The 19,475-nt window shown below is 43.3% G+C and overlaps 2 protein-coding genes across 4 annotated transcripts; both read right to left on the bottom strand.

Moving 5' to 3' along the window:
- Window positions 1–713: 713 nt before the first annotated feature.
- On the bottom strand, window positions 714–11,031 carry LOC104008832 (pantetheinase). 2 transcript variants are annotated; one of them, XM_087777462.1, is made up of 8 exons: window positions 10,871–11,031; window positions 8,815–9,056; window positions 8,579–8,709; window positions 6,566–6,758; window positions 4,445–4,736; window positions 3,505–3,878; window positions 1,565–1,735; window positions 714–1,306 (listed from the first exon to the last, which is right to left on the bottom strand). In XM_087777462.1, exons 2-8 carry the CDS (start codon window positions 9,025–9,027, stop codon window positions 1,178–1,180), a joined length of 1,503 nt encoding a protein of 500 aa, XP_087633588.1. In that variant the 5' UTR covers window positions 9,028–9,056; window positions 10,871–11,031; the 3' UTR covers window positions 714–1,177. The 2 variants fall into 2 exon arrangements, with proteins under 2 accessions (XP_087633588.1, XP_087633587.1); XM_087777461.1 differs by lacking the exon at window positions 10,871–11,031 and having other exon boundaries at window positions 8,815–9,098.
- A 1,141-nt stretch (window positions 11,032–12,172) lies between these two features.
- LOC104008895 (pantetheinase) lies at window positions 12,173–19,418 on the bottom strand. 2 transcript variants are annotated; one of them, XM_087777467.1, is made up of 8 exons: window positions 19,282–19,418; window positions 17,372–17,593; window positions 17,146–17,276; window positions 16,066–16,258; window positions 15,245–15,536; window positions 13,797–14,170; window positions 12,918–13,088; window positions 12,173–12,503 (listed from the first exon to the last, which is right to left on the bottom strand). In XM_087777467.1, exons 2-8 carry the CDS (start codon window positions 17,582–17,584, stop codon window positions 12,384–12,386), a joined length of 1,494 nt encoding a protein of 497 aa, XP_087633593.1. In that variant the 5' UTR covers window positions 17,585–17,593; window positions 19,282–19,418; the 3' UTR covers window positions 12,173–12,383. The 2 variants fall into 2 exon arrangements, with proteins under 2 accessions (XP_087633593.1, XP_087633592.1); XM_087777466.1 differs by having other exon boundaries at window positions 17,372–18,162; window positions 19,282–19,382.
- Between the last annotated feature and the right edge of the window lie 57 nt (window positions 19,419–19,475).

Below are 19,475 nucleotides of genomic sequence, written 5' to 3'. Positions count from 1 at the left end.
GTACCCATGGGAAGAGGATCACACGGGATAATCCTTTGCCAGACTGGGATCAGTCTGTAGTCAGACAGTAACTGACTCCAACAATGAACAAGGTTTTAAGAGAGCGTGGCTCTAGCAGCACTGATGTTGAGCTTCCCTAAGTCAGAGTACATTGCCTGGGGCTTTTGACAAACATGTCATTATGTTAGACATGACACTATGTTATGTCACATGTGAGTACCTATTTACACTGAAAACAGGAAAGGTCATATGGTGCACAGCAGTGCTAATCAGTGCTGGAGTCTGGATAGTATTTGCACTCCCAGCTTCTCACCAGCTCCCTAACAGAAGTACATGGGACTGAGGACCTTGAGAGCACCATGCTGAGACCAGGAATGGTGCCAGTGTGGGGAAAAGGAAGGAGAAATTAAACTAATAGGGGTCTCTGACCACTCTTAAAGACACAGCCACAGAACATGCACATGTTCATGCACCGATAACGCTGAAGGAAGGTCACTAGGGTCCGGCAGCAGCAACAAAGCACAGGTCGCTGCGGGAGAATACGAAGCAAAGATGTGAACAGTGCCTTCTCATCTGCAGGAGCTGGTCTTAAGTAGAAATCTAACCCCCCTAATCCATGTGCCACACGATGTATACCAATGGCATAAAGGCAACCAAATGAAAGCAACGCAAATAGGAAAAAAAAATGTGTGAGGTAAAAGAACAGACTTGCATAGGTCAGCATAAGTAGTTTTATATCAGAAAAAAAGCATTATTGAGCTTTTTTGTATAGAGCTGCCATGAATCACATCTTTCACGAATCACATCTTTTTATTTACTGGTCTCATAATAATCTGCAACTATAAAATAAGCAATGCTATTTTAATAAGAATGTGTCCTCTGGCCCACAATATAGATTTTCTGAGAGCTAGAAAAATAACAATCCAGAAAACTGATAGAGGAACACAACTGCTGTTTTGCACTAATAGAAGATTAGTAATCTTATGATATAGGAATAGATATTTCTCAGTAGCTTGCAGCAATAAAATAATATTTCTGCACTATTACTAAATGAAGCACATTGATAAGAAGTTTGTGCAACTGGAAATAAGATACATAATTGGAATTGTTGTAGTAGAGGATGTTGTATCTCATTTGGACATGAGATTAATAGCATACAGCTTCAGTTATGGTAACATCATGGGAAGGCTGGTGATTGTGGGTCTTGTTTCAGATGATCCTTTTCATACCACCGTCCAAAAAGTGTCACAGTGACAACTGGTTTTGTTGGTCTTGTCTTACTTATCAAGCGCCCATCATTCAATACCTGATTGAAAAAGGTAAAAGAAGGACATAATTAGAGGAGTACCCATATGAACACACTAAGAGCTCACAAGGATGTGACAAAACAGGAAGAAGGTACGTCAGACCATATCTCTTACTGAAACTAGTGACTTCATTAAAAGGTATTAAATAGATCTGATTATTCACTATGAGCAAGGTCACTTTGACTGTTTTGAGACAGTTTATTCCATTACTACCCTGTGAGAACCTAGCATGACACATGTCCAGGGCATCCCATTACCTCAAACTCCCCGGGGGCCAGCTGCACCCCGCTGTACAAGACTTCTGGAAAGACGTAGTTAGTGCCAAACGTGCCACTGAGGGAGAACATCTCAAACTTGGTCTGCGCAGTCTCCACCGGCTGCCCGCACGTGTTCAGGTCTGCACTCTTGCACTTGAGCAGCGTGCATATCTGCGGGGAGGAGAAGACAATGTATTTAGCAAGACAGAAACACTCTGGGAGGAAAGCCTTGTGTCATCAAAGCTAGTGTGTGTCAGAGCAGGTGACCGTCACAGGATCTCTTTCATAATCTTTAAGCAACTCCTTTTTAGTTGTAGCTTATTTTTTCAACCCTTGATCTGATTGAGGATATTCTAGAGCTGCACAGCCTTAGTATTTAGAAATAACCTTAGTTTCTGATGTAAGTGCTGCCAGAGCACCTTATTTCGTCCCTGAAGGTGAATCCTGTCACTTCCCTTCCTTCTTCCAATTTCCAGTTTTCTCATTTGAAGATTCCCTTCTCACATGTCTTAGTAAGATGAGTTTGTGAACAGAAATTTCAGGCAAATGAAACAAAGTCCTCCCCATGGGTACATTGTGCAACTATACACACAGGTCCTCTTACTGGTATTTGTACATGATGCTAGTGATAATTCATTAGATGGTCTGGTAGTCCATGGGAAGTCTGAATTTGATGTTCTCCATCCAACTCCTGGTGAATATATGGCAAGGTGATGAAGTCAGCATCCTCTGCTACAGTTTTGTGTTAGCAGTTGTAGCACATAGAGGAAAGTAGGAATGGCAATGTTTTGTCCTTAAAGTTAATTCTCCAGGTTACAGCTGATAAATGTTTATGGACACCATGAAGAAATATGAAATAGGGCTAGCACTCCTATGAAGGTTCAAAGGATGTTGACTGGTTTGGTGACAGGTGATGGAGGAGTTTGTCTATCTGTGTCAGATACTGGGGGATAGAAGAAGCGCATTTGCAAACATCAGAAGTATTATTCATCAGCAAATATGGCTTCCTGTTGAAATGCAAATAAGTAGAAATAAAGAATCTGATTCTCTCAGTATGTTCTGAGGAAATGAAAAAAATACTGAGGAGAAAAAGGAGGAGTAGAAATTCCTGTCTTCTGTAGAAAATTCAGTACTGGTAGAGACCATCTGGCAGCTTCCACAATCACTGAAATAAATTTTCCAAGCGAGCTCACCAAGAACTGAATTTATTCCAGCTACCTTCTTAAATGTATTAGATGAGCTGTTTGCTGGCTAAGACCTCCCCCTATATCCTGGAGTCTGTACCAACTGCTATGCAAAAGCTGTGTTGACAGACAGAAGTAAGTAACTAAAAAAACAATAATCTGCTGGCACGATAACTTAATTATGGAGGCAAAGAAGGTTTTCTAATATGGCTTTAAGCAAATTCAACCAGGATGTAACTCACTGTCTTCCCAACCATTTGATTAAAACAGAGGAAGAGTGGACATTTCCAGTAAAAGTCATATGCCATTTCAGTAAACTTCATTGCTATGATTTGAGTAATGACAAAAAAATAACATCTCTGTGACTCTAAATTCTCAGAGCATCTCATAAAGATCAACTGATTTTTTAACAGCAACTGTTTGATGAAGATTACAGAGGAGATTCAGAACACTTACTTCAGATAGTCACAAAAGAGGACCTAAATTTAGCCAATGTTGCACAGCTAAAAAAATAGCGAGTGCACTCTGGGAACTTAAAAGATTTTAGAGACCTTTTCACTACATTTGTTGGATTTAAACATAAGCAGGCTTGGACATTTTAGCAACTGCTTCTTATTGCTAACAAATGGGACACTGGGACTCCAGCATACAGGAAAGTCATTGACTTCCCCCCCCCCCCCCCCCCCCCCAGAGCTGAAGGTTTCTCCCTGTGAAGAAGCTTCCTAAAATAAGTACTCCCCTCCAAAGAATCATTACCTGCAGATAGTATTGTCCTTCAACAACATGAAGCCCATCAAAAGCACCTAGCACATAAACTTCATCTTCTCGTTTCCCTGCCATCTTGTAACTCAAGTGACAGCAGAGGTCCTTCTGGCAAACAGTGAGGTTCCCCTCGGGCTTAGTGAGATCAGTGAAAGTGAACCAGTCGTGGAAGATGAGTCCTCCGAAATCATCGTCATTTGGTGAGAATCTTTCGACACTCAAAGCATATGAGCTCCAGTTGACAGCAGGCGGGGAGGTAGGAGAAAGGCGAGGGTGTGAATCTAGTTCAGCAATGAGGAGGTGACCATCCTCAGTTTTCATATTGTAGTAGTATGTTCTGGCTCCGTCTGGTGCATAAATACCGCTCCCTGAGGACAGTGCAGTAGTCAGTCCAAAAATAATAAAAAATTTCATATTGTCCTTTTAATTGTCCGTACTGCTAGCTTATCCACTATTTTATAAATATTACAGACATTTTAGTCTCATCAAAGGTGACCATTAGCAATGCAGTACACAGAGATCATGCTTTGGCAAAGAGTAGCATTTATTTCCCTGGGTGAGGTCTGCTCATTGTAGACGAAGGCAGAGGATGTTATGTTATGGTTGTATTTATGGCCTCCCCAGTTCTCGTTTCTCCTGTACGGAAGAGAGTTGCTTGAGAATTCCTTTATTCTCAGCTAATTGATGTAAAAGAACCATCTACCAGTTGAGACCATCCAAAACACAACACAGGCAAGTATCATGGGCCTGTCCTGGTTTTGCTGTGCTTTGTATGGTGCCAGTAGGGACAGGGGTTGTCAGGTTTAAAATTTGGTGATGACACTCTTCACCTTCCAAATAAATATATGATATTCCTCTGCAAAATAACCCTGCAGAACAGGGAACAAAGATTCATGGCTATACAGATTTTTCAGACAGAGTGAGAATTAATTACCTGCCATAGACATCCTGGTATAGTGTGTATTGGCGGCTAGGAAGTTGACACCCATGCCCATAGCCCAGGCAGAGTGAAACTCAACCGCAGTCAGAAATGGCAGGACGTTCATCCAAGCCGTTGGGAAGAGCACGGAGTCCACCTGCAACTCGCTCACCAGGACCACGGCAGGCTCCCGGAAAAGGATGTCGAAGCACGTGAAGATGCCAAACTTCCCAAAGGGGGTCTCAAAGGTGACAGCTTCTGGCTCTTTAGGGTAATTAAACTGAGTTTCTGACATAAAGAGATTATACTGTAGGGGAAGGAAAAAAGAGAAACCATTTAAAGGCACTTACTGCAATATCCTCAAGTCATTCCCTAAAACTGTTCAGAATGACTAGAAAAGTTTTTTGATCTGTGCTTGAAGCCTTCACATGTAGGAAGTCAAGCTAAAATTGTATGACCACCATAGTGCCCAAAAGATGGATATGGGGAGACACATATTGCTCTGGCATCTAGCTAGGAAAGCAAGCGGCTATCTGCAGGTCTGTTGGTGTCAGCCACCTGCAACTCCCATAAAAATAATCTCTCCAGTCTCCCCACCTAGTTTATAATTCCAGTGACCTGAAAGACACACAAAAGAGAAATAATAATGGAACAGGAGCATGGAGGATCTGGTGCCAAGAGACAGGATTGGTGACCTTGGTGTGGAGATGCACAGAAGGACTGGAAGAACACAGCACCAGAAGGAAGCATGAGACAGTACAGGGAGACGGCAGAGTGGAGAAGAAAGCAAAGGTGGTGGTGATGGGGGGAAGGCAGATGATCTCAGCCAACAGAAAAATCCAAGTTTGTAACATTTTCAGCTTTCCAACATTTTCCTTTTTCATAAAATCATAGAATCATTAAGGTTGGAAAAGACCTCTGAGATCATCAAGTCCAACTGTTAACCTGAGTGCCAGGTCCACCTCCAAACCATGTCCCCAAGCACCACATCCACACGTTTTTTGAATGCTTCCAGGGACTGTGATTGCACCACTTCCCTGGGCAGTCTGTTCCAATGCCTAACCACTCTCTCTGTGAAGAAATTTTTCCTAATATCTAATCTAAATCTCCCCTGGCACAACTTGAGGCCATTTTCTCTCGTCCTGCTGCTTGCTACCTGGGAGAAGAGACCAACTTCCACCTCGCTACCACCTCCTTTCAGGTAGGTGTAGAGAGCGATAAGGTCTCCTCTTCCTTCGCATTCACATTTACTAGAAGAGTCCTTTAATCTCCAGGTGGCCTGGACAATAAACACGTGCCACTGAGCCAGAAAAGAGGTTCAAGTTTACTGAACTTGTAACTCAGTGCCTGGGCTGTGCCAGGCTGGCAAACGGGGGACGAGACTCGCATTATCAGTGTCCCCCTCACCCAGTTTGCTCACAAAGAAATATCTTGGCATCGTCTCTGAGGAACCAGGCGAAATACGGGGCCCAAAGTGCATTAAATAAACAACTGACTTTGGTCTAGCCACATCGGCATGATATCTGGCACACGACCCTCAGACAACTTTGATGAAGCTTGCAGGTAGGCACATAAAACTGAAAGAAGGTATTTTCACTGGGTGCAAATGTTTCAATGCCCTCATCTCTTTTTACACCCAGCTTAGGTCCATAGTTTTGTCCAGATAATTCCCATTATGCAAAAACTGTGCTGAAACATCATCAGAAAAAAAGCCTCTATAGGAAAGGGCCTGTCTTCCTTAAATGAGACTACTCATCTAAGACGAGATGCAGATGAACATTTTAAAATCCTGGAACGTGAAGGGGTATTCTGGTGAAAACCCAGCACTGAAAACTAAAGCTGCTTAAGCAGCAGGATTTCCAGTAATAGGGAGTTAATGAACTGAGGGAGTCAACCAAAACCATATGCCACTAAACTGGACCTGCAGAATCATTTTTCATTCTAGTCTGTTTTGAGAAACGTGACAACAAATGCAAATTTGGAGTCAACACTTCACAGCAAGAGAGAGATTCTTTTAAATTATAAACAGAAGAAAAATCTGCCGTGTGACAATGACTGGCATTTAATTCTCTTGCCAAGTGGAGACATTTTGGAAGTAGTGGAAAAATAGCTCCTGACTTTCCAAGGCTACTTTACCTTGTGGTAACGAGCCACCAGTTTCCCCTCCGGGTCAAAGACGACATCAGTGTTATACTGATAGCGACCATCGCTGGGGCAGCTGGGATCACTGGAGTTACACGGCTTCTTGTCCCCGATGTTTGCAACCACATAGATGGAGTTATTCCTGGCCATGCAGCTGAGTCGTTCCTGCACTGGTGCTGGAGCAAATCTAATGCATTTTAGAAAAAAAGTCTAACAAAATCTGTTCTGTCAGTGGTGTCCATCACTGGAGTGCTGAGGGCATGCCAGCAGCACCTCTGATCCTGCGGTTGTGGCAGGGCATGCAGATTCACAGGGTGGCTGAAACACTCCCTCAGGTTGCTTCCCACACCTTGGGGCAGGTCCTGGAGCCCTCCCATCAGCATCCAGAGGGACATGCCGCCCTTGGGCTGCCTGCCAGCACCCCTCAGCACCCAGAATGTGCTCTGCAGCAAGCAGATAATCCTAAGGTTGGGAAAGGGCAGGAGAGGAATCGCTGGGTGGAGGAAGAGACAAACTTGGTGCCACACAGGAGAATATCTTAGCGTCTGGTATAGCAGCACCTGAGGACCGTAGCTCTGGGCCCTCGACACACCAAGCAGAGTCGAGCTGTGGAATAGTGCATCTGATGTGGTCAAGGCATCATCTCCTCCCACAGACGGAAGCACACAGTCCTCTAGCCATGGCATGAGCAGCAGCGGGATATTCCTTCCAAGATGTGACAGGCCATGTGCCATAAACTGGCAGCACCTCTGAAGCACCCGTACCAGGCCAGAAAGAGAGCAGACATCCCCCTCTGCAAAGTGGTGATGCATATGGCTTTGCAAGGTGTGCATGGGCCATAAAGGAGGACCATCATGCAAGATACATATATAGCACCAAGGAATAGGGCATGCCAAACAGTGATGGCCGGCCATTATATTCCTGCAAGGCACTAATGAAAAACCTGGTTTAGGACACTGAAGAGACACAGAGATCACCTTCACAAAAACTCACTGTGCAAAGAACTGGAAAAAAGACTGGCTTAGACATGCTGCTGCCCCACACACACCCCACATTCACTGAAAGACTCTGTATATTTTAGCTACTTATCTCTCAGTAAAAAGTTGCACATCCTGCACTTCTCCCCGTTGTGAATCTTCCCCTCAGTACCGTTGAGGAACTACATCCTCACAGATGTAATATTATGGTCTTAGCACCTCATCATCGAGCAGGTGCAGAAAGCAGCGGTGAAAAAGGCGGACCACAGCTGTAGTTCTATGGCTGAGCACTTATTTCATGCTCTATGGATCTGAAGTCCAGTGCTCAGCTATAGGTTATCATGTCCCTGCTGGAACATGACATCTGAATCACAGATCATGTTCTACAGCACAGACTCTAGCAATTCGGACTTTATGTTATCTTAACTGTGAAAAACTAAGATTAAAACTTTCTGGGTTTGTATCACTCAGAGATTTGGACTTTGACTACTGAACTCATCACCTCTGATATTAGCTGCTCAGAAACTATTTCTTGGCTGTCCACAAAAAATAGTATGTGTGCTTTTATGCATGCTGTATTTTATACATATGAACATAGCATTTGTAAAAAAACAAACAAACCAACAAAGCAAATAAAAATTAGTGTTAAGAATTTCCAATCACTTCTATTCAAAATAGTGTGCAAATGCTGAAAGCAGAATGAGAAGCAGCATATTCTGGCATCAAAGCTTTTCCAAATGCAAAAAAAAGAGAAGTTTCCTCTACATTTAGCAATCCAAATTCTGTATATTGTTTGAATTTCTCTCTAAAGTGTCTAATTAAAAACCCATTTTTTTTAACAGGGTTGCCTAGTCAATTAGTCATGTACATGCTATATATTTTATCATGTAACTTACCTTCATATGCAACTTTAATTGAAACTTAACCTCATGTCAAAAGCATTAGCAGTTCTTAGGCATTTACTGGGAGCAGCTCATGACTCCATGAGACACCAGTTTGAAACCACATAAATCCCTGCAGAAGAAATCACCTTGTGGGGTCGGTGCAGGGAATCCAGTTCACCACCGGATCAGGGATATCCTCCAGGTAGGGGTAGATGGTTTCTCTTGTGAAAAGCCAGCCGTAAATGCCGTCTTCAGGAGTCACAATGATGTGGGCACCCTGACACGAACAGGCTGCGTTAAGAATTCACCCATCAACAGATAACGAGGGGGGTCAGCAGGAGCAGAAAACACTAATTAACAACGCTCCCGCTACACCTAGTACCTGCCGGGCGGCTTCCTTGATGGCCCCTTCCAAGACATCCATGTTTTTGTTCATCAGGGCCAAAGCATCGTCAGGAGAAACGGGCTTGCCAGTGGCGTCTGGCAGGATGACCGCATGTTCGTAGACGGCTGCAATGAAGGTGTCGGAGGCAAGGGCCTGAAGGGCTGTGAGTGCAAACAGTGCAGCGTGCAGCAGAGGCCGGGAAGGGAGCATGGCTGGTGCCTCGCAGCTCCTAGAATGCTCTGAGTCATGGACAAACAGTGCAAAAGGTGCATACATAGAAAAGAAGAGAGGGACAAAGTTGAACTTTAAAAGAGGGAGGGAGGAAGTGCTGGTCTGTTAAAGCATTACCTTGGAATCAAGGGTTGCTGGTGACATACAGGGAAGTATAACAGTACACAGTAAGGATGTTGCAACTCAACGGGACTAAAAAACTGGGCAATGCCAAGAGTAACTGTGCCAACAGAAAAATAGGTTCTTAAAAACATGGTTAGAAAGAATGGTACAATTTTTGTTGTCATACTTTTTTCTGTCATTGATTGCACAACACTTTTGCTATCTGTGTTGGCTCAACTCTGATACCCACATGCAAGGTGGGTGTGTCACCCCTGGAGCTAGTCTTCTGTGACGTTTGAGTGCTAAAATTGAGGGTTTTAAAAACTGTTTGCTTTATTCTAGTGTCTTCATATTCCCCAGTTCCTGTGATATGTGCCATTATGTGCAGCTTGCTTCCCAGAGTTTCTTTAGACCAAATTCATTACATAGCATCTCACTGTACTTAGATGTAACACACTTAACGCGCCAGCAACAGAATTGTCCCTGGCATTTATCCCAGGGGGTCTCCCAGTTGCTTCTGTTTAGCTGTACATCACTTTCCAACAGCCTTCCACCAGAAAATTTGCATCTGGAGGGAATGTTTTCCTCTGAAATCAAGCAGGTAAGCCACCAGCCAGGCCATTAATCGAGTACCTCATTGTCTGGCTGCCACTTGCCTGAAGCAGAAGGGCAGGATAGTTCACCAGGCACAGTGGCATGCCTGCTCCTCTGCTCATCTTTCCTGTCCCCAGGAACATGCTGTGTATTGAGGGGTCTTAATTTTTAATCTTTTACTTCAGTTCAAATACATTTTTTGCTATGACATATTCCATTTTTTTGACTTTCTAGTAGTTGCAGTATTCTCATTTGGAAAAGGTTTCCGAATAGTGGGAAGCAGAACAGGCTGCCTGCCTTCAGCTATAGCAGACTGTCATTGTAGAGCTGTCTCAGAAATGACAGAAATGTGGATGAATGCAAGCACCCGAGAGTTCCCTGCAAGAGTAGCACTGACCAAGGGTTTCAACCATTAGGAACATTGATTTGCATCTGGTAATGTTCACCTCTAAGTACTTCTCTACATACATTGCGAGATACAGCATGCTCATTCAGGAGCCTTAAATATGAGCCTTTAAAAGGCTGCGATAGAGATTTGAGTGATAATTGAGGTAATGTAGCTTGGAAGCCTTTTTTCCTCCCCTGTTTTTCTTAGCAAATGAAATACACATTGAGTCACATTAACCACAATCAGACGTAAGTCTGGAGGAGGAAGCAGAAAACGCTTCCTTGTTTAGCAACAGCTAGGACAACAGTCAGCCTAGAAATGTGACTACTCTGGCGGAGCTGAGCAGAAAAAGTGACAAGTGCAGGGGACGGGCACTGCCCTGCACAGTTCAGTGACACTGCCAGGACAGGGGGGTTTCAGTAGTACGGCAGGATGGAGGCAGCCCTGTCTGCCTCTGTACCAGCAGGCACCACCGCCTACTGCCTGCAGAGCTGGGCGCTCACCCAGGAGCAAGGAACTAACTCCAGTTAAACAAACAAACCCACTGAATAAAACTTAACAAAACTACAGCGCTCCAGGATATACATGGCTGTGGGCAATGTAAGAGGAAATTTATCCTAGAGCTCCCTCTAATTTTCATGCCTCCATCCTCCCAGTCCACTCTCCGCACCCCTCTACTGTGCTCTCCTCCGTCTCTGCTACTGCCTGAGGACGGCAGTTATCTGAGGACCGACTTACTTTTGTGAAACAGGATGCGATTTGATGCTAAATCGGCTTAGCTGTAGAGGTAGTCTGTCTTCAGATTGCGGTCCTGCTCCTTTTCTTGTGCTAGGAGAGACTGCATGGAAAACTACTCCTTCTTCGATGGGTAATCTTGCTGTGGAGAAGCCTGTGTGAAGGGTCACACCACACCTGCCACTGTGCAATCACTGCAAAGCAGTGAGGACACGCGGGCAGGAGTGAGGAAATCAGAAGCTGCTCATTTTTAGTAACAGCACATAGTTAAGTTGCTCCACTGTAACAGGACACCATGCCCTAGGGCACAGATATAAATGTAGGGATACAGTACTTTTTCTCCACAAACAAGTAGTGTTTTCCATTACTTCTATTATATGAATTGTAGAGGGTTACAATTTAGTACATCTAGAGACTAAAATTGAGTTTTTACGACATTCACTTTGTTTAAAAGCAATGTATTTTACATCCTGCAAGTCTATTTTTCATTATGTTGGTCAGATTAAATGTGAACAGTACTTTTATTTCAAAACAAACCTGCAGAACAAACAACAGAATTAACAGTACATAGAAGTCTTAGCCACACTACCCAAAGTAATCTGGTCCACTTGCTTAGAAAGTACAGTCTGAAGAGCCTGCACCCACACACGTGCCAGTGTGTTCAATCTGTTCAAGCTGTTCGCCAGCCTTTCCCAACACCTGCCTGCACAGCCCTGACTCTCCCTCGCACCAGCATGAGCAACCACTTCACGGGAAGACTGATACACACCTTCGAAATTGCTCATTTTGAGCATTTTTGATATGGATCCACCTGACTGCTTGAAAAAGGTGACACAGTTATCAATAGTTTTGTGGAAAGGAAATTTTTCACACCCTAAAACTGTGGCCAGAAAGATTCAAGTAGACTCCTCCAACTGTAAGTTAGGGCATGGCATGATAACATATTACACCATGTACTCAGTTGAATAACTGTTTTTGAAGCAATGGTGTTTGCAGGCTTGTTTTCTTTTTCAAAGTAAACGCTAACTTAAAAGTTCAACCATCGGCCTTCAAAGGTTCTATTATTCTCTCGTTTAGAAAAGTGTGTGTTCAGAGATGGGGCAGAACAGTGCTGTGGAAATTACTTCTAATACCCCTCCAAAAATTTCGAAGAATTAAAAATGGGTTGTTATTGGGCCCCAACCCACTTGTGTGTTCCTGAATCCTACACCACAAAAGTCAGAGGAAATTATATTCTGTTGTTACCAGTGAGATCAAGGTCAAGCCTATGACAATCAAAAGCTGATACAAAAACGTATACAGAACTGCCCAGCAGAGTAGTTTATTTTTGCTGCAAAATCAAGTCAATAAATCAATATGCAATGACTATGCTGTTAGATAAGGCAACCTGAGAAATAGAATGCCATTATAATTATGGGTATTAACAGTAATTAACATTAGTTAACATTATGATTAATTACGATTAATTAGCATTACAGAAATAAGGAGATGAGATCTTAAAGGATCTGCAGTGAAATCATGGTGAAGCTTGCTGTGTGTGTCGAGGGTCCTTTTCATACCACCTCCCAAAGAGTGTTACACTCAAAACTGGCTTCGATGTACTAGTCCGACTTATCAGACGTCCATCATTTAGCACCTAGTTATGGGAAAGTAAAATAAACAGGAACATCAGCAAAGCAGTACTATTGTATGACAAATACAAAATAAAATATAATGTTGACCTAGTTGAGAAATGTCATGAAAAAGGACAAAGCAAAGCATGTCTGAGTCTCTTATTCACTTGGAGATACCACAAAGTCTGAGAAAAACTATACTACTTCTGTCTTGAGCAAGATCTTGTTGTAGGAGATTTGGGGAAGAAGGGAAACAGGGAAATGGACCTGCTGTATGAATGCAACCAGGAAAATCAGGCAGAAATAAAGCTGCCTTGAATTCAAGCCAGTTACTGAAACAGAGGACACTAATAACTCCTAAGTTGCTCCCGTGTCTCGTAGTGGCTTTTTCACCATTTGTGTTACAAGTCTGACAACACGCAAGGGTGTCCCATTACCTCAAACTCCCCGGGGGCCAGCTGCACCCCGCTGTACAAGACTTCTGGAAAGACGTAGTTAGTGCCAAACGTGCCACTGAGGGAGAACATCTCAAACTTGGTCTGCGCAGTCTCCACCGGCTGCCCGCACGTGTTCAGGTCTGCGCTCTTGCACTTGAGCAGCGTGCATATCTGTGGGGAGGAGGGTACAGAAAGGCAAAATGCTGCTAGGCTTTCAACAGTCAAGAGCTGGATTTGATTGTAAGAGAAGCTGTCACAATGAAGAAACTATCCAATACATCTACTCATTTATTTAGGCCAAGAGGATCCATGGGTGCTCTTGGCACTTGAAACTTCGTAAAAAGACAGTTCTTTGCCAGCACTGCAGCAAAGCACTGTGTCTGTGTGTACACATGCGTGTTTATAAGTTACGTGTGCATTCATGCACAATGTGTATGCATTTAGTCATAGATGTGGCATAGTTTATGACCTAGGTAAGTTACTTCAGCTCTGGCTGAGTTTCCTAAAAAACATCAGCATGATGGCACAATCCACTGAGCAGAAAACAGCTCTCTGTTGTGACAAGAGCATCCCTATATAGACAGGGAGAACTCTACGATCTTCTCTCCCTTTTGTACACGTATATGGAAACCTCCTTGAAGTGTTACAGCACAGGGTCAACTCAGGGTCTTCACTTTTATCATTTGTAACATAGATGGAAAAGCAGGACCAACACCCCTAATGAAGTCAAAATGCATCATGAAGAAAACATGTTTTCAGAGGGGCCTAAAAAATGCCTGCTCTTAAACCCCCTCAATCAAAAACGAGACAAATGCAAATAGGCTGCAAAGAGAGTACTGCAGCCTTCCCACTGTCCAGATAAGAACAGAAAACCTTTACCTGCAAATAATACTCTCCTTCAACAAGATGTAGCCCATCAAAGGCACCTAGAACATAAATGTCATCTTTCTGCTTCTCTGCCATCTTGTAACTCAGATGGCAACAGAGGTCCTGCTGGCAAATGGCACGATTTCCCTCGGGTTCAGTGAGTTCCGTGAAAGAGAAGATATCATGGTAAATGACCCCACTGAAATAGTGATCGTGTGATGGAAGCTGTTCAATACTGCTGGCATACAATTTCCAGTTAACAGCAGCAGGATAGTCAGGAGACAGATGTGGGCGTGAACTCAGTTCTGTCACCAAAAGGTGACCATTTTCCGTTTCTGTATTATAATAATACGCTCTCGGACCACCTGGGGCATAAATACCACTCCCTGCAAACACATAACACCAGAAAGCTTAGCTTTTAATCTGAAAGCAAGTGTATGGTACAAGTAAGCAGTCTTCACTAATTAAACATGTGCCAAATTTTATTCTAATGTTTACCACATTGTTTTGAAACTAAATTAAGCCTTCACAGACTACAATCCTAACCTAATGCTTTTTGCAATCAATGGAAAGTAGACCAAACTCTGATGTTTCATATATTGTAAGTGACAAGATTAGTGTGCTAGTTATATGCCATTATATATGGTTTAAGTGGCTGAAGCTATACATTCCTCATTGAGTTTAGCTGCATCAGAAATCAGTATTTCTGATTAAAATGAATGGTAACACTGTCAAGTAAAAAAAAAATCTGTATGGAAAAGATATTACCAAAAGTTACATCTTTATGCAAGCTCTTTACATAGATACATAAATCTTTAAAGCCCAGAGTAAAACCTATCCATACAGAATATGAGTTGCATGACATAGGGTCATCAATGACTGAGAACTAAAGGAATGACCCAAAAATGCTTTTATTTGGAAAGCAAAGTTTAGGGCTACATTTTAGCAACACCAGTAAGTTTTCTCTCACTTTTGCAAGCACATGCCCACAAAACTTGTGCTTGACTTCGAGCATCTGCTCAGGAAAACACTCAGTGAAAACAGAGCCTGCAAAGAAAACTTGACACAAGGTCTCCAGCCCAGAAGTAATGTGTGCAGGACTCACAAGAACATTTCTCGGAGTTAGGTTTCCACCTAGTGGAGAAAAAAAATTTTGGGCCTCCACATGACGAAAACATCGATAAAGACCAGGGTCAGAAGATGAAGAATCACATGCCTGAACTCTCAGGACTGACCGTTTAACAAATAACTAAAGGTGTTCTAGTCAACTTAAGCATTTCTGAGTTCTTACATGTCACATTTTGATTTCCTTTTTATCTGTACAAGTTCTCTTGTCCTAATCCTGTTGACATGTGTATGCATGCCTAAAGCTGATGGGAATTTCTGCTCAGGTCAACTGCACTACATAGATATAAACATTGCCCATGAGAACAAGATCAATTACAGCAATATCACATTACCTGTCATATCTAAAGTGGAGTTGCGCGTATTTGCTGAAAGAAAGTTGACGCCCATTCCCATAGCCCACGCTGAGTGAAACTGGACTGCCGACAACAGTGGGAGAGTGTTAACCCAAGCGGTTGGGAACAGAATGGTGTCAACCTGAAATCTGCTTGCCAAGACCACAGCTGGGTCATGATAGAGTATGTCTGCACAAGTGAAAATGCCAAAGTAGCCAAAGGATGTATTGAAAGTAACAAATTCTGCATCCTTGGGGTAATTAAACTGTTTCTCTGTCACAAAAAGGTTGTACTGTTCATGGAAAGGAAGGAATGGAGGAAAAAAAAAGTTTAGAAAAGAAATCAAACCATTTAAATCACACTAATATTGAATATAATGCGGATTCACTTAAATACAAGTAATGGAGAATATGTCTTGTGAACATGCTATATTTTAATTTGAAAAGGAGAATTCATACCACTGCAAGAGGAGTCAAGCAGAAATATCTGTGGTTCTGATTTATACCAGTGAAGGGGATTTGTATTCAGTTAGCAAGAGTTTAGGACATTACTGTTTTAATATCTCATGTGTCACTTCTATTGAGAAGCAGTAAAAATAGAGGGCTTATGCAGTTTTAATTAATTTATTTTAATTACTTGCTATTAAATTCAGAATAGCAGGAATGAAGATGTCTTAAGGCAGTGGCTTTCACCTGTCCTCTGACACCTGCTCTACAATGACGCTACGTACAAATACATTTAAGCCTGGGAAGCAGCTTCTGTTTCACCTCTTTAATCACCTGAGGATCATGCACTTCCCGAGCTTTGTAAAATCCTCTTACCTTGTGATAACGAGCCACCAGTTTCCCTTCTGAGTCAAAGACAACGTTGGTATTGTACTGATAGTGACCATCACTTGGGCACCTTGGATCACTGGAATTACAGGGCTTCTTGTCTCCCATATTCGCAACCACATAGATGGAGTTATTCCTTGCCAGACAGCTCAGTCTTTCCAGCACTGGTGAGGGAGCAAACCTAAACAGCAGGGAAGGAAGAAAGGAAATAAAACATCAAACCAGTCAATCCATAAAAATGCCAACACTAAGACTACAGATCACAAGAATGATAGGTTTTAGTTAGTCATTTCTAATATGAGACTGTCGTTTTCTGTTATTCAACAGAAGGCAGCGGGTTTGTGCTTCAAAGCTTAGCGTGCTGAAACTCCAGCTTCACTCACGTTAGATAAGTGAGGAACACAGGGGTTTCCTCGCAGTGAAAATGAAGCTTTGCACCTTCGAGTCTCCCTTCTGCTGCTGGCGTGTGGTACAGTGTTGATGTTAGACCGACACATGGGCTAATCTCAGCTTTCTGCTTCAGCTCTTGATTCAGCTGCTGTGCTGAGGTAGCTTACGATTTGTTTCTTCTATGGTGCATTTCGTTGTCTTTCACTGATTATTGCAGTCTCAAAAAATGGTGCAATTTATTAAGGAAAATAACAGAACAAAAAGGCTACCACATCACGATTCAAAAATATAAATTTGAAATTGTGCAGTATATTGTTTCAGTAGTAGCCGTTATTACATTCACAAATATTCCCAATATTTCTGCATTGTAAACATTTTCTACAGCATGCATGAATACATTATTGCCATGTAGATTCTGTAAGTTTTTGTTTTTCTTTTAAATAAATCTCAGCCTTTATGAGTATACTAACTAAAATCAAAAGAATTACAGTGAGAAAAAAATGACAGAGAAAAATGATGAAGGAAGTTGTCTGAAGGTATTTATGGCAACTACATGATGTCTAACCTGCCTTCATTTCACAGCAGTTGTTCCAAGACATTTAAAACTATCAACAACCACTCCTAAAGGCAGCTGTCTTTCCCATCGGACCGTTCCGCCGTGCACAGCAGGGACGATACCTTCCAGGATCAGCACATGGACTCCAGTCCACCTCTGGGTCTGGGATATCCTCAAGATAAGGGTATATTGTTTCCCTTGTGAAGACCCAGCCGTAAATGCCATCTTCAGGAGTCACAATGATATGGGCACCCTGGTACCAACATACAAACCCAAAAACGACCATTAAGAAAATTAATAAATGGTCAGTGTTTACCAAAATTAATGTCTCAAACTCTGTCATAATACCTGTCTGGCTGCTTCTTTGATGGCTGCTTCCAAAATTGCCATATTTTTGTTCATCAGCACCAAGGCCTCCTCAGGAGAAACCGGCACTTCAGTGTCCTCCGACAAGACCACGTTGTGCTCATAGACGGCTGCGATGTAGCTGTCCAGGGCACAGGTCCCCAGAGCAGACAGCACCAAAAGCACGGCAGAGGCACGAGCTTTAGGAAGCCCCATGTCTGGAGCCTGGAAGTCACCCAAGAGGAGGATGGGGCAAGCAAAGACAGGGGCTTTAAAAGGGGAAGTCTTGCACAAAACCTGGGAATTCCCCACAGTGGCAGAAAGGTGACACCAGGCGATGCAATCACCCTGCCCGGAAAGTCTCACAACATCAAAGGCAAGAAAAGCGCCAGCGTTGAGCAATTCTGCCTTACACCACTGTCAGAGAAGTCACCACTGTGCTCCAGCCGAAGAAATGCATCGCCTGCCAGATCTGCAGATTCAGGCGCGGCATTGCTGCAGTAATGCAGCTCAAGGCAAGCCCAGGTCACAGCAGGAAAACCAGCCAGAGTTTGGGAAATCTCAGCAAAGACCAGCACGGACACATTCCTGGCCAGACTCGAGGGCGCGGGGTGCAGGAGGCAGGCGGCCGGTCCCGAGCTCGGTGCTGCCACACGGGCGTTACCTGTGCCACCCCAGCTCAGGGCTGCACCCATCTAGCCAAGCGTAGTTTGGCTATACCTGGCACAACGCTTACTGATCACAGCTTCACAGATTGTACAACTGTATTAGTAGCAGCAGATAGCTATTTAGACCTGCAACAACAGGAGACAAGCACAGCGCTAGCCAGGGGGTTGCTGAGTTTTCCATAGGAGATCCCACTGCTTGCATTAGCCATGGTTCTGGGACCCCTGGATAATCATGGCAGGAGAACATGCTTCTGAGTTCATCTGAACAACAAACCTGGCAACCAGGATTCCTCGTCAGGTTTCTTTCGCCTCCATTGTGTACGTGAAAGAATGAAAAGGGGAGCTGTGTTGCCAGAAAGCTAGAGGGGTTAGTTAAGCCTGTCTAGTTTCTACTGAAGGTCTGGTGAAGTTCACACATTGCAGGACAGGTCATTAATTTCAATGACATTTGTGCTCTTTCGAGTAATCCTGGCCACTTCAAGTCCTAACAGCACAAGTCAGGTAAGTGAAGAAGTCATTCCACAAAGAGAGCTAATTAAGTCTCATGTCTACAGAGCTGCATCTTGTGCACCTTGCGTCTACCTCTAGTCCTCTCGGCTCCTTCTGACCTGCCTCACCATCGGCACTGGCAGGGTCAGCACTTCGTAATAGGTTGAGGTGTACCTGCCCGGTTTCAGTAAAGTCTAACACCTGATACAAAAGGAAAGGGAGCTATTGCCAGGATGTTCCCAGGGGAAGCCTACCCTTTGGTACCCTGATGCTTCACAGTTCAGCTGGCTACCAGAGCAGTTCATCTTGCTAGTGCCCCAAAAAGGGCTCTGGCAGGCAAATTTCTCATGTAAATACCAGTAGCTACTCACAAGAGAAACTGATTGAAAATTGCTAGGACTAGACCATTTTTCTTATTTATGGAAAAATGGGAATCACAGAGAACCCCTTCTAGGACCCAGTCCTGGGCTCAAGGACAAATTAAAAGACTTTTGCCACAGCCAAGGTCAAGAATTCTAATGTGAGTTTGCCAGGCATGCCCTTGTCTCAGTTCCCCTTGAGTTTTTTTGCCGAGCATCTGGAGGAGGCGAGGAGATTTCCCCCCCCCCACACCCCTTGTTGGAAAACAGTAGCCCTAGACTTTGGCAGATTTACTGTTGCAGAGGCAATTAATGCAAACATTCCAGCTGGCATTTATTAGTAAAACAGATCTCACACACACCCCAAGCTGAATCTTCATATGAAACACAAACATACCTAGGTCTGTACATGTATGTATACACACATACACACATGATGCCAAGTCTCCTCCAGGACTGAAGATCAGTTAGTTCTGTGTAGAGATGCTAAGTCTTCTCTTCACTACCTTTGCCTCCCATTTTCAGGCACTTCCAAGATAATACATGTGTTGGTAGACACAAAGTCTTTTAGACTCTTGTTGTCTAAGAAAA

Source organism: Nipponia nippon, unplaced genomic scaffold, assembly GCF_047370975.1.
Source record: "Nipponia nippon isolate SJK-2023a ecotype South Korea unplaced genomic scaffold, ASM4737097v1 scaffold_4, whole genome shotgun sequence".
In the NCBI taxonomy this organism is placed as follows: Eukaryota; Metazoa; Chordata; class Aves; order Pelecaniformes; family Threskiornithidae; genus Nipponia; species Nipponia nippon.
Note: the sequence above shows the minus strand (reverse complement) of the source record. Positions and strands in the feature narration are given on the sequence as shown.